Below are 14,274 nucleotides of genomic sequence, written 5' to 3' on the forward strand. Positions count from 1 at the left end.
TTCAATCAATTCTCTGGCCTTAGCCTCCTGAGTAGCTGGGATTACAGGCACCCACCACCATGCCCGGCTAATTTTTTTGTATTTTTAGTAGAGATGGGGTTTCGCCATGTTGGCCAAGCTGGTCTCAAACTGCTGACCTCAGGTGAGGGCTTATGTGGATCTTACGAGCCTTTAAAGATCTTCATGGATCCCGCTGGGCGCGGTGGCTCATGCCTGTAATCCTAGCACTTTGGGAGGCCAAGGTGGGCAGATTATCTGAGGGTCAGGAGTTTGAGACCAGCCTGGCCAACATGGCAAAACCCCGTTTCTACTAAAAATGCAAAAAAAAAAAATAGTCTGGTGCGGTGCCTTACTCCTGTAATCCCAGCACTTTGGGAGGCCGAGGTGGGTGGATCATCTGAGGTCAGGAGTTTGAGATCAGCCTGGCCAACATGTTGAAACCCTGTCTCTACTAAAAACACAAAAATTAGTTGGGCATGGTGGCACGTGCCTGTCATCCCAGCTACTCAGGAGGTTGAGGCAGGAGACTCGCTTGAACCCAGGAGGTGGAGGTTGCAGTGAACCGAGATCGTACCACTGCACTCCAGCCTAGGCAACAGAGTGAGACTCTGTCTCAAAAAAATAATAATAATTATCCCGGTGTGGTAGCACTCGCCTGTAATCCCAGCTACCAGGGAGGCTGAGGCATGACAATCACTTGAACCCAGGAGGCGGAGGCGGAGGCTGCACTGAGCCAAAATGTGCCACTTCACGCCAGCCTGGGCGACACAGTGAAACTCTGTCTCAAAAAAAAAAAAAAAAAAAAAAAAAAGGTCTTCATGGATCCATATGGCTTTCTCCTCTCTCACTCACACAGTTTTCTCTTTGCATCTGTGCCTTTTTAGGTAAGGGGCAGAGTGGCCATAAGGGCCGGCCACTATATTCTTGGGGCTGACCCAGGCCAGAGAATGGGCCAGGGGAGGGGAGGGGAGCTGAGCACTGAGCACTTCCTGTGGCTTCTGAAGCTCCGGGGGACAGTCTGCAGTGGGGCCCTGCTCCACTCCGCAACACTGCTGTGGTTTCCTGTTTGCAGCTGCTGTGCTGGGCTGGCCTCCCCAGCCCCTCTACCAGCCTATGGATGTATGTGAGGTGGGGGTGCTGATGCTGCCTAGAAAATAGCAGGAGGGGCCTCAGAGAGGTCAACCCAAGAACGCCCAAGGGCAGAAGAGGAGAGGCAAAGAAGCTGGAGAGGGTCCTGGGAGGGAGACTGAGGCAGAGAACGAAGGGTCCCGACAGCCTATCACAGTTGGTTCATATCAAGGTGGGCGCCAGGAGGTCTGTCCATTCCTGATACCTCCTTCCCTGGTGTGTTGCTATGCTTGCAGTGCCAACATTACTCCCCCATGTGGGCCTTTCTTGGGGGCCTGGAGTGAGAGGAGCTGTGGCTGGGTTTGAATCCTGGCTCTGCACTTACTAGCTGTGTTTCCCCAGGCAAACTATTTCTCTTCTCTAAGCCTCAGTTTTTCCATCTGTAAAATGAAGACAATGGAAGTACAATCCCCATACATTGTTTTAAGTCACTTAAAGGGCTTAACACAAATGTGGGCACTGCTGCTCCTTCAGCGTGCCTCTTTGTCTCTGCCTCAAAGGACTCAGGGGCAGCAGCTCAGAGGGAGGCAGGGTCAAAGAGACAATCAACTTTGTGTTTTGATTGCAAAAGGCCCTGCACCTGGGGTGGGAGAAGCCCCACATGAATGTACACGTGGCCCGTTCCTACTCCTCTTTGGTCCAGTTTTTCAGTCTGTACAGTGGAGAGAGGAGGATCCATGAGATGACTTCCAGTGAGTTTCTAGCTCTGACTGGCTACTGACCCAAGAGATCCTGTCACCATTTTAACGTTTTGCCAAGAGATCAGAATCATGTTGTGTCTTGGGGAGGGAGGAATCACCTCCTAGTCAACGCAGAGAAATTCTGTGACTATACTCTATCAAAAATCCTAGTTGCCAATGTGTTGGCTGAGCCTAGATCCCTACTGTGGGCCATTCACATTCACTTTTATTTTTTGAAGATGGAGTCTGGCTGTGTTGCCCAGGCTGGAGTGCAGTGATGCAATCAAGGCTCACTGCATCCTGGAACTCCCGGACTCAAGTGATCCTCCCGCCTCAGCTTCCGAAGTAGCTCGGACTACAGGCATGCACCACCATGCCTCACTACATTTTAAATTTTTTTGTAGAGAAGTGGTCTCATTATGTTGGCTAGGCTGGTCTCAAATTCCTGAGCACAAGTGATTCTCCCACCTCGGCCTCCCAAAGTGCTGGGATTACAGGTGTGAGCCACGGTGCCCAGCCTGTATTATTTTTAGAAATGCAGATTTTTGCTCTATTGCTGATAGGCTCTCATGGCAGCAACATGGCAGACGACAGCCAGACTGCTCGACACCAAGGCTAGGAACTCCAGCCCTTCACATTTGGCCTTCTGCCCCACCCTCGAGTCATATCACACTTGGCTCTTAGCATTGGAGGGGCAAGCCCTGGCATCACTGTGGATCTCAAACAGAGGTATGTTTCCCAAACTCTGTGCCATGGAACACTGGCTTCCAGTGACCCAGGAGCTCCCTGAGAGCAGGGACCATGGCCACCTCACTCAGCAGAGATGCCTAAGGCCTGACACATACAGTAGGTCCTGTCCTTTCCTGAAGCCTCCCCACATCATAGGTGCTGGAGAAGCATTTGCTGAATGAATGAACATGGAGTGACTATTACAGGTGCTGCATGATGATACGCTCCTGTGTTCAGAAACACTTGGGAAATGCCCAGTTAGGCAAACGCGACGCCTTAAGAAGTCTTGTGTTAACACGGATTGTGAACCTCTCAGAGAAGGATACGATTTTCGGGGTCCCCTAAACTGACCCCCCATCTCCTGTATTTCTAAGCAGGTGGCCCAGAGAACACACTCAGAGAGTCCCTGTAATGCATCCTCTCGTTTCCCCCAAAACACACGCCCAGCCACCGTGTCTCTGCTGAGTAGCAACCCCACTGCCTTGGGAGAAAACCCAAGCTTCTCAGCCTGGCATCCAAGGCCTCTGTGCTGGAGCTTGCTCACTTCTAACCTCCTATTGTCCCGAGGTGCAGCCCGCTGGCCTACCCCAGCACCACTGTGTCTTGTCGCCTGGGATCCTGTGGGAACATCCCTCAGGATCCCAGGTCCACTCCTCCATGAAGCCTCCCTTGATTGCTCCAAAGTTAGCTGCCTCTCCTTTGCTTTCATGGCCTGTTTCCATCTGCCCCAGCCTGGGCTCCACATGGCTCATACGGGCAGGACACAGAGCTAGGCTTACGAAATCTTGGTTGACTGAGGAGTCAGGCAAAGCCTATTTTCTGGGCCGCACCTGCAGCCATATATCTGTGGGCTCCTTTCTGAGACCTCCATGTAGGGAGGGCCTGGGCGGGCACTGAGCTTACTCACCTCTCCTGGTCTGGCTCTCCCGGATGAGGAAGGCCCCTCCAGGGTTCCCAGGTAACAACAGCAGTTCCTCCGCTTTCTCCCTGCTCAGGCCCTCATACAGCCACCTGGAGGAGCAAGAGAGAGGGACAAGGGACAGAGTCAGCCTGGAGGAAGAGGGAAGCCAAGATTTTACCACTGCCTCTGAGTGACCCTCACAAGGCCCTCCCTCTCTGGGCCTCAGAGTTCTATCTGCTCCACGAAGAGCTGGGCTCAGGGTCTCTGAGGTCCACGCCATTTTTGTCCTCCCAGTCCTGGCTCCAGGGCCCTGGGAGGACAAACTCATGGGGACAGGCTCAGCTTTCTCTGCCTGGAGACCTCATTCCCCCAAGTAACCTGGGTTGGTCCCAGCCTCTCTGCTATCCCTGCTCAGTCCCCAAAGCACCCTGATTCTATCCACTCACCTTTCTAAGCCTCACCTTTCCAAGAGCTGCCCCTCTGTTTTTTTCTTTTTTTTATTGAGACAGGCTCCTGCTCTGTGGCCTAGACTGGACGATCCTCCCACCTCAGCCTCCCTAGTAGCTGGAACTACAGGTGCGCACCACTGTGCCAGCCCCTCACGCAGCATGCTCCTATCATCTCCTACGTGGACTTTTCAGCGTTTTCCACCATGAGATCCTGGCAACCTCCAAAGCCCAGAGCTCCACACCTCCTCTGTGGGCCTTCCCAAGCCCCTCCTCTGGCTCCCACGTCTCACAGGCCAACCTGTGCTAGGATGAGCTGTCTGCCCCTCTTGAGGGCAGGACCTGGGTTCGATTCTCCCCCATCCCCAGCTTCGCTCAGTACAGAGCCGCACATAAAGGGGAGTTCTTCTGGGAGGAGAAAGCAGGAAGCTCTGCAAGGCGGGCCTGGGGTGGGAACTCACCCATGGGAGACTTTGGCCACGTGGACGCTGGGGATGTTGTACTCTCTGCCTGAGACTTCAGACAGCACCGTCCACCAGTCTCCATCCCTGGAGAGAGAAAGGAGTGGGGGCACCTCTTTCAGATGAGCCAAGGCCCCGACAGCCGTACATTCAGGGCTTGCAAGGACCCTCTCAGGCTGGATCCTGAGGCCACCTGTCCTGCCTGTTTCCCCCAGGCCTCCCTGCCTGTCCAGGTACCTCCTGAGTCAGGGCTGGGGCCGGTGGTAGATGGCACGATTCCAGGCTCCGTGCTACAGGGTGCTGCCCACCCACTGCTTCTCCCTGAGGGGGTGTCCAGCCGCCTGAAATTCCACCACAGGGTTTCTGTGAGCGCTTCAGCAAAGGCTTGTGCTTTTCTACCTGGGGGAAGGGCCCCTTCTCCCGGGAGAGCATCTCTATTCCTTCCTTCCTTCCTTTATTTTTTTGAGACAGAGTTTTGCTCTTGTCGCCCAGGCTGGAGTGCAATGGCGTGATCTCAGCTCACTGCAACCTCCGCCTCCCGGGTTCAAGCGATTCTCCTGCCTCAGCCTCCCAAGTAGCTGGGATTACAGGCGTCCACCACCAAGCCCGGCTAATTTTTGTATTTTTATTAGAGATGGGGTTTCACCGTGTTGGCCAGGCTGGTCTCAAATTCCTGACCTCAGGCGATCTGCCCGCCTCGGCCTCCCAAAGTGCTGGGATTACAGCTGTGAACTACCACGCCTGGCCCATTCATTTATTTTAGAGATGGCAGAGTCTTGCTGTCACCCAAGCTGGAGTGCACTGGCTTGATCATAGCTCATTGCAGCCTTGAGCTCCCGAGCTCAAGCGATTCTCCCACCTAAGCCTTCCAAACAGCTAGCACTACAGGCACGCAGCCCCATGCCTGGCTCTGTTAGTGCATATTCAGGTATCCAGTGCCCATGGACTCACTCAGAGATGATGGTCAATGGCTCCCCGAGTCTCAGCGACATCTCGGCCGGGCCACCTGCTGGGAAACTGCCTAGGGCCACGGCTGTGGCCTTGCTTCTCTCTAGATGGAGGGACAGAAATGGTCACCTACTTAGCTAGCCCTCCTCCACGTATGAGGTCTAGTGGAGTCTGGCCTGGGTCTGGCTCCCAGCATCAGCCCTCCACAAGCACCCTGAGGAAGTCCCATCCACTTCCTAAGAGGGACACCCTAGAATCAAGCTTTTCCAGCAGAGTTTCGCAGAGCCCTGACAGTGCCCAGAGAGAGACAGAGAAAGAAAGAAAAAAAAATTAGCGATAGGGTCTTGCTCTATCACCACCGTACATAGCCTGAGCAACAGGGCAAGATCCTATCTCTAAAAATTAGGCTCAATGCAGCCTTGACCTCCCGGGCTCAAATCCTCCAGCCTCAGCCTCCTGAGTGGCTGGGACTACAGGTGTGTACCACTACACCCGGCTAATTTAAAACAATTTTTTAGTAGAGATGAGGTCTCACTATGTTGCCCAGGACACGGTGGCATGAGGCTCAGGATGTGGTGACCATAAGGCCCAATTTCAAGGCTGGGCATCAGGCGGCAAGGGTACCCTCAGCATAGGACCCACGCCCTCACCCACCCCAGAGGGCAGCCTGCTCAGGCCAACCAGACTCCCTATGACCACTGAGCCTTGTAGCCTGAAAATCCAGCTTTCAGCAGCTGCTGAAGGCCACTCACCGCACCCTAGCATCCCTCCCTTCTTCCCCCTTGTCCTTTTTCTGTAAGGATGCCTTAGCACACAAACGCATTAAGTATGAGAAGCAGCCAGGGTCAGCAAGGGTCCATGTGCATCCTAGATGCCCCTGTAGGAAGCAAGGTCTTAGAGGACTCTGGTGTGCCCTTCAGATGGAGCTGGGATCCCAGGAAGTGAGGCAGGGGAAGCAGATGAGCAGACAAGGATGGGGGGATTGGGTGGGGGCATCGTGTGGGCTGAAGGGCCTGTGCTCCGGGTGGGCATGGGAAGACTGAAGCTGATTCTGGAAATGGACTAGTTCCCCACATCCTCCCAGACACATGTGGAGACCCTGCAGTGAACCCAGCCTGGAGAGCTCCCCAGGGGTCTGTCCTCTGAGGTCTTTGAGGCATAAGGCCTGGCCATTCCACAGTGCAGAGAAATGTCTGATGCTTGGACAAATGATGCACATCTTGTGATGGGTGCTCTCTGATGAGAATGGGAAAATGTGGCCTGGGAGGGCCCCTTCCCCTCCTGGAAGCCCTGGCCTTGCACCCCTGGGGGCAGCCACCCAGCTGCATACACTACACTGTCCCCCAGAATGGCCTCACTCTGCCTGGCTGGCTTACCTTCATCCTTCATTTCCCAACTGAATTGTCCCTTCTTCCAGGAAGCCTTCCCTGACCAGCCACCTCTGTACACACTCTTGGTCAGAATCCCTTAAAACATACTGCCACCAAAATCTAAGACAGTTCTAGTTGGTTATTGGTTTAGCACCTGTCCCTGGGGCTCAACTGTCCCTGAAGGCATGGACTGTGCCAGTCTTGTCCACTCCTGTGTCCCCAGGTCCTGTCACAAGGCCTGGTATGTGGTAGATTTAAAGTGGTTGCAAGAGGCCGGGCGCGGGGGCTTATGCCTACAATCCCAGCATTTTGGGAGGCCGAGCCACGCGGATCACCTGAGGTTGGGAGTTCAAGCCCAGCATGACCAACATGGAGAAACCCCATCTCTACTAAAAATACAAAATTAGCCCAGCGTGGTGGCACATGCCTGTAATCCCAGCTACTCGGGAGGCTGAGACAGGAGAATCACTTGAACCTGGGAGGCGGCGGTTGCGGTGAGCCGAGATCATGTCATTACACTCCAGCCTGGGCAACAAGAGCTAGACTCCATCTCAAAAAGAAGAAAAAAAAAATGGCTGCAAGACTGACCGGCTGCAGTGGTTCACGCCTGTAATCCCAACACTTTGGGAGGCTGAGGCAGGCAGATCGCCTGAGGTCGGGAGTTCCAGACCAGCCTGGCCAACATGGTGAAATCCCGTCTCTACTAAAAATACAAAAATTAGCGGGGCGTGGTGGCATGTGCCTGTAATCCCAGCTACTTAGGAGGCTGAGACAGGAGAATCACTTGAACCCAGGAGGCGGAGCTTGCAGTGAGCCAAGATCGTGCCACTGCACTCCAGCCTGGGCAACACAGCAAGATTCCGTCTCCAAAAAAAAAAAAAAAGAAATGTGCTTCAATCTATTTTACTGTAGTGGTGACAGATTAATGACAGATTAATACCTTGTTTGACAGAATTCACTCACAATTCTCAATAATTCTTCTTTGGGGTAAGTAAATCTGCTCTGAATTGTCTTAGCTCATCAGTGTTTGCTTGTCAGCATTTTCTGTAATTGAAATAGAAGTAAGGTGACCCTTGTTCTATTAGTCAAGATCTACCTCTAAGGTGTGCGTGTGTGTGGTTTTTTTTGTTTGTTTTTGAGACGGAGTCGCGCTCTGTCGCCCAGGCTGGAGTGCAGTGGTGCGATCTTGGCTCACTGCAACCTCCGCCTTTTGGGTTCAAGTGATTCTCCTACCTTAGCCTCCTGAGTAGCTGGGATTACAGGTGCCCACCACCACGCCCGGCTACTTTTTGTAGTAGAGACGAGATTTCACCACGTTGGTCAGGCTGGTCTCGAACTCCTGACCTCGTGATCTGCCCGCCTCGGCCTCCCAGAGTGCTGGGATTACAGGCGTGAGCCACTGCCCCTAGCCAATTTAGGTGATTTAACCAAAGTCTCAGTAGCAAAGCTTGCACAAGAGCCATATAAGGCACATGTCCCTAGGCTCTGTCCAGGGGAGCAAGTAAATACACCATGAAGTAGTGTGATCTTGTTATCTGTGCTGGTTGATTTTATGTGTCATTGTGGCTAGGCCACACAACCCAGATATTTGGTCAAATACCAGTCTAGATGTTGCTGTGATTGAGATTGAATTTATTTATTTTTTTGAGACGGAGTTTTGCTCTTGTTGCCCAGGCTGGAGTGCAGTGGTGTGATCTCGGCTCACTGCAACCTCTGCCTCCCAGGTTCAAGTGATTCTCCTGCCTCAGCCTCCCAAGTAGCTGAGATTACAGGCGTGCGCCACCACGCTCGGCTAATTTTGTATCTTTAGTAGAGATGGGGTTTCACCATGTTGGTCAGGCTGGTCTCAAACTCCCAACCTCAGGTGATCCGCCCGCCTCGGCCTCCCAAAATGCTGGGATTACAGGCGGGAGCCACCTCGGTCAGCTGAGATTGAATTTAAATCAGTAGAACGAGTAAAGCAGATAACCCTCCATAATGTGGGTGGGCCTCATGCAATCAGTCGAAGGTCTTAAAAGAACAAGACTGACATCCTTTGAGGAAGAGGGAATTCTGCCTCCAGACTGTGGTCAGACTCAGGACTGCAGCATCAGCTTTTCCCTGGGTCTCCAGTCTGCCCTGCAGATTTCAGACTTACAGCCTCCACAATCATGTGAGCCAGCTCCTCAAAAAAAAATCTCTACATACACACACACACACACACACACCCACACACACCAACTATTGGTTCTGTTTCTCTGGAGAACCCTAATATATTATCGAAATCCCAATCAAGGTGTGACTTGAGAAAGGATTTGTGGCCTGCTTGGGGGAACAAGACCAGGGGCCATAGTTCCAACATCAAAATATTAGAATTGTGGCTGGGTGCGGTGGCTCACGCCTGTAATCCCAGTACTTTGGGAGGCCGAGGCGGGTGGATTACGAGGTCAGGAGATTGAGACCATCCTGGCTAACACGGTGAAACCATGTCTCTACAAAAAATACACACACACAAAAATTAGCCAGGCGTGGTGGTGGGCACCTGTAGTCCCAGCTACTCGGGAGGCTGAGGCAGGAGAATGGCGTGAACCCAGGAGGCGGAGCTTGCAGTGAGCCGAGATCGCGCCACTGCACTCCAGCCTTGGAGACAGAGTGAGACTCTATCTCAAAAAAAAAAACAAAAAACTAAAATTGCTAGGATATTTTTATTGTTCAACTGTCCAAGAAACTGGGAGTTTTAGTCAAGACTATATTAGAAAATCATGGTTATAGACTCAGCATATGCATTGTATATGCTATTTTTCCACCATTAAGACAGCCCTGGCAAGGGCCAGGCATGGTGGCTCATGCCTGAAATCTCAGCACTTTGGGAGGCCAAGGCGGGAGGATCACTTGACCCCAAGAGTTCAAGGCCAGCCTGGGCAACATAGGGAGACTCCATCTCTACAAAAATTTTAAAATGTAGCCAGGCATGGTGGCATGTGCCTGTAGTCCCAACTACTTGAGAGGCTGAGGTAGGAGGATTGCTTGAGCCTGGGAGGTTGAAGCTGCAGTAAGCCATGATCATGCCACTGCACTCTAGCCTGGGTGACGGAGCAAGACCACGTATTAAAAAATATATATATCACAAAAATAAAAAGACAGCCCTAATTTCACTTCAGGTAATTTCATAGTACCTCTTGGGTCCGCCAGGACAGTATAGCAGAACTTCGTGCAACGATGGAAATGTTCTATAATGCTGTGCTGTCTAACAAAGTGGTCACCCGCTACATGTGCTATCGAGCACTTAAAGCGTGGCTGGGATGATGAAAGACCTTTTTTTTTTTTTTTTTTTTTTTTTTTTCTGTGAAACGAATTTTCACTCTGTTGCCCAGGCTGGAGTGCAGTGGCATAGTGGCATGATCTCGGCTCACTGCAACCTCTGCCTCCCGGGTTCAAGTGATTCTCTTGCCTCAGCCTCCTAAGTAGCTGGGATTACAGGCACCCACCACCGTGACTGGCTAATTTTTGTATTTTTAGTAGAGACGGGGTTTCACCATGTTGGCCAGGCTGGTCTTGAACTCCTGACCTCAGGTTATCTGCCCGCCTTGGCCTCCCAAAGTGCTGGGATTACAGGCGTGAGCCCCGTGCCCCACCCCGGCCTAAAATGTTAAATTTAAGCAGTTACGTGTGGCTGGTGGCTACTGCAATGGACAGTGCAGCTCTGGGGGCTGGGGAGGTAGGGCTGGCCAGCTCGGTGTTTGGATAAACAACTGGTTGAGAAGGAGGGAAGCCTCGGGAAATGCCTGGAGGACTATCATGCCCTCCTGGTTTAATATTCTGGTTAGTGCCTGTTGCTTTCTCCTGTTTTCTCATTTATCCCATTGTTTACCGTTCTTACTGCTAAGGTAGGCTCTATAGGAGCAGGGACACTGCTGTATGGCTCAGTAGGCAGGGCCTGGTATGCAGCAGGCCCTCAGCGGTGCTTATGCTGTGTGGGAGCTGCTGGCCAGGAAGGCCCACAGAGGCAGTGAAGTCTAGTACTGTGTGGGAAGGGCCTGGCTGTCACAGGCCCTGATGCCTACCTGCTTCCACGGTCACAGGTCCCTGGCCTTGGACAGAGGGACTCAAGCTTGGGCTTGGCAGAGATTTTCTTCTGCTGGGCAGACTTCCCATTGTTCCTCAGCAGAGCACTCAGAAGCACATCACTGAGGGAAATCTGAAAGACACACAGTGATGGGGACAGAGCTGAGGCTTCTGGCCCGATCTCAGATACCCCTCCCTCCCCAGATGGGCCCTGGCTGTCTCCTCACAGAGCATATGAATGATCTTCCTCCTGTGGGACCAGGCTCCAGCCTCTCTGTCAGCCTCTGAAGGCTTCCTGCACATTGGACACTGTTTTCTCCACATCTCATCTTTTTTTTTTTTTTTTTTTTTTTGAGACGGAGTCTCGCTGTTGCCCAGGCTGGAGTGCAGTGGCGTGATCTCGGCTCACTGCAGGCTCCGCCCCCCGGGTTCACACCATTCTCCTGCCTCAGCCTCCAGAGTAGCTAGGACTACAGGCACCTGCCACCTCACCCGGCTAATTTTTTGTATTTTTAGTAGAGACGGGGTTTCACCGTGTTAGCCAGGATGGTCTCGATCTCCTGACCTCGTGATCTGCCCGCCTCGGCCTCCCAAAGTGCTGGGATTACAGGCGTGAGCCACCAAGCCCAGCCACATCTCATCTTTTTTATGCCGCAACAGGCTCAACTTTTTCTTTCTGGGCCTCTACTTGGGTCCCTCCCATGGGCAGTCATGCCCTCTCCTCTCCTTCAGTCCTGTTTGGATCCCATTCTTCCTTCCCCAGGAAGCCTCCCAGCCCCTAGCCTTTGTTGATCATTCCTTTGAATTCCTATGGCTCACTTAGAACCCTATCTCTGACCCGGGATCACACTCTGCTACTGGGTGGCAGGGGACAATGACAGGACAGTGAACTTCCTCCAGGCATACCAGAACCTGTGGCTTGGATCAGAGGTCTGCAAGGAGGGCTGGGTGTGGTGGCTCATGCCTGTAATCCCAGCACTTTGGGAGGCTGAGGCAGGTGGATGACCTGAGGTCAGGAGTTCAAGACCAGCCTGACCAATATGGTGAAACCTCATCTCTACTAACAACACAAAGATTAGCTGGGCGTGCTGGTGTGTCCCTGTAGTCCTAGCTACTCAGCAGGAGGCTGAGACAGCAGAATTGCTTGAAACTGGGAGGCAGAGGTTGCAACGAGTCGAGATCAAGTCACTACACTCCAGCCTAGGTGACAGAGCGAGACTCCCTCTCAAAAAAAAAAAAGTCTGCAAGGGGGATCTGAGCAGGCTTGAGAGCTGGTGTCACAGCAAGCCAAGGTGACACGGATACACTGTTATTGGTGTCACAAGGCCAAGTAAGAGTACCTGTCTCAGCCTCCTGAGTTGCTGAGATTACAGGCATGAGCCACCAGGCCTGATACTTTAAGAGGCTGAGCACTTAATCCAAGCACTTGAAGCAGCTGAGGAGGGTGGATTGCTTGAGTTTAGGAGTTCCAGACCAGCCTGGCCAGCATGGCAAAATCTAGTCTCTACAAAAGAAACCACAAAAATTAGCCGGCTGTGGTGGTGCACACCCGTAATCCCAGCTATTTGGGAGGCTGAGGTGGGAGAGCGGGAGGATTGCTTGAGCTTGGGAGATGGAGTTCACAGTGAGCCAAGATCATACCACTGCACTCCAGTCCGGGCAATAGAGTGAGACGCTGTCTCAAAAAAAAAAAAAAAAAAAAAAAAAGACGACCGTGGGTTGTATGATGCAGTGATGACTTGCAAGGCTTTGGGGGACTGACTGTTGAGCCACTTCCCCTCTGTGCCTCCTTTTCCTCGTCTGAAAAATGGGGATAACAACACTCAACATACAGGTCCAAGAGATAACGCACATGAAAACCCTGGCCAGCCCCCTGTTTCCTTTACCACGTCCTGAATGTCACTTCATCAGAGGCCTCTCCTGGGAGCCTCCCCAGGAGGTCTCACTCTGTCACCCAGGCTAGAGAGTAGTGGTGTGGTCCTAGCTCATTACACCCTTGAACTCCTGGTTTCAGGGGATCCTCCCACCTCAGCCTCCCAAGTAGCTGGGATTACAGACATTAGCCACCACATCCAACCTCTTTCCAAATTTTTGTTTTGTTTTGTTTTATACAGAGAGTTTCACTCTTGTTGCCCAGGTTGGAGTGCAATAGCGCGATCTCAGTTCACCACAACTTCTGCCTCCTGGGTTCAACCGATTCTCCTGCCTCAGCCTCCCGAATAGCTGGGATTACAGGCATGCGCCACCACACCTGGCCGATTTTGTATTTTTAGTAGAGATGGGGTTTCTCCATATTGGTCAGGCTGGTCTTGAACTCCCGACCTCAGGCGATCCGCCCTCCTCAGTCTCCCAAAGTGCTGGGATTACAGGCATGAGCCACCGCGCCTGGCCCTTTTTTCTTAAGTTACAGGCTCACGCCATGTTGCCCAGGCTGTTCTTGAACTCCTGGGCTCCACCACTCCTCCCACCTCAGCTTCCCAAAGTCCTGGGATTACAGGTGTGAGCCATGGGACCCAGCCTCTCTTCGGAAGTTTTCATCATTCATTTGAGAGTTTACTTGTTTAATGTGCCACTATCCTGTAACTGCATGAAGACAAAGACTTCTTTTGTTTGCCTATTACTCAGCATTTAGTGAGGCATCACAGAAGGCACTCAGCACACATTAACTAAATGAGACTGTTAGCTCTTCGGACAGGTGTCTTATCGTTAGAATAGTTTAAATCCCCGGATTTCCAGGGTAGTGCTGATTTTTCCAAACACTATTTTAAAGTGTTTGGGGAGTGGGAGGCAGAGCTTTGTACTTCTTTTCAGATGGTTTCATTCTTTTCAGTAGGGACAAGGCACAGTTACACATTTGGCCCAGTTCAGCTGGTATTCATGGAGCTTCGGCTCTGTGTCAGGCACCTGCCAAGGACTAGCGGTCCCTGGAGGGGAACCCATGCACCTTACTCTGGAGGAGATCACTGAATGGGGCAGTGACAGAGTGGGCTCCTTCCTTGCCTTTGAACCCCACACTGCCTGGATGAGGACGGGTGTCCATCAGTATCATGGAGTGATTTCTGTGGCCTCCTGGGCCAGTCCTGTCTGGGGAGTAAAGATCCTACCTTAGAGGACGGAACAGCCCTCTCTGTTCTTCAGTCTCATGTCGTTGACATGGGAATAACAATACCTGGGCCGGGCGCAGTGGCTCATGCCTGTAATCCCACCACTTTGGGAGGCTGAGGTGGGCAGATCACTTGAGGTTAGGAGTTTGAGACCAGCCTGGCCAACATGGTGAAACCCTGTCTTTACTAAAAATACAAAAATGAGCCGGGTGTGGTGGTGGGTACCTGTAATCCCAGCTACTCGGGAGACCGAGGCAAAAGAATCGCTTGAACCTGGGAGGCACGGGCTGCAGTGAGCCGAGATTGTGCCACTGCACTGCAGCCTGGGTGACAGAGTGAGACTCTGTACCCCCTTCCCGCCCAAAAAAACCTAATACCTGCTTGCTGCTCCCTCCGTATGGGGAGTTCAGCGTTCATCTGGAAGGGAGCTCTTGAACACAGAATGGGCATATGGCATGGAAAT

At 52.3% G+C, this 14,274-nt stretch overlaps 1 protein-coding gene across 3 annotated transcripts in view; it reads right to left on the bottom strand.

Annotated features, from left to right (window-relative positions):
• SLA2 (Src like adaptor 2) overlaps positions 1-10,977 on the bottom strand; it is a 27,730-nt gene extending 16,753 nt beyond the window's left edge. For 2 of the 3 annotated variants that reach the window (XM_054467230.2, XM_054467229.2), the window contains exons 1-4: positions 10,707-10,966; positions 5,297-5,396; positions 4,346-4,432; positions 3,445-3,548 (exon numbers count right to left, since the gene is read on the bottom strand). In XM_054467230.2, coding sequence (XP_054323205.1) covers positions 3,445-3,548; positions 4,346-4,432; positions 5,297-5,396; positions 10,707-10,797 — 382 coding nt within the window. In that variant the 5' untranslated portion in view covers positions 10,798-10,966. Of the gene's footprint in view, positions 1-3,444; positions 3,549-4,345; positions 4,433-5,296; positions 5,397-10,706 lie in introns of all 3 variants that reach the window. The other variant, XM_063659230.1, reaches the window with a different exon arrangement.
• Between the last annotated feature and the right edge of the window lie 3,297 nt (positions 10,978-14,274).

This window comes from Pongo pygmaeus, chromosome 21, assembly GCF_028885625.2.
Source record: "Pongo pygmaeus isolate AG05252 chromosome 21, NHGRI_mPonPyg2-v2.0_pri, whole genome shotgun sequence".
Classification (NCBI taxonomy): domain Eukaryota; kingdom Metazoa; phylum Chordata; class Mammalia; order Primates; family Hominidae; genus Pongo; species Pongo pygmaeus.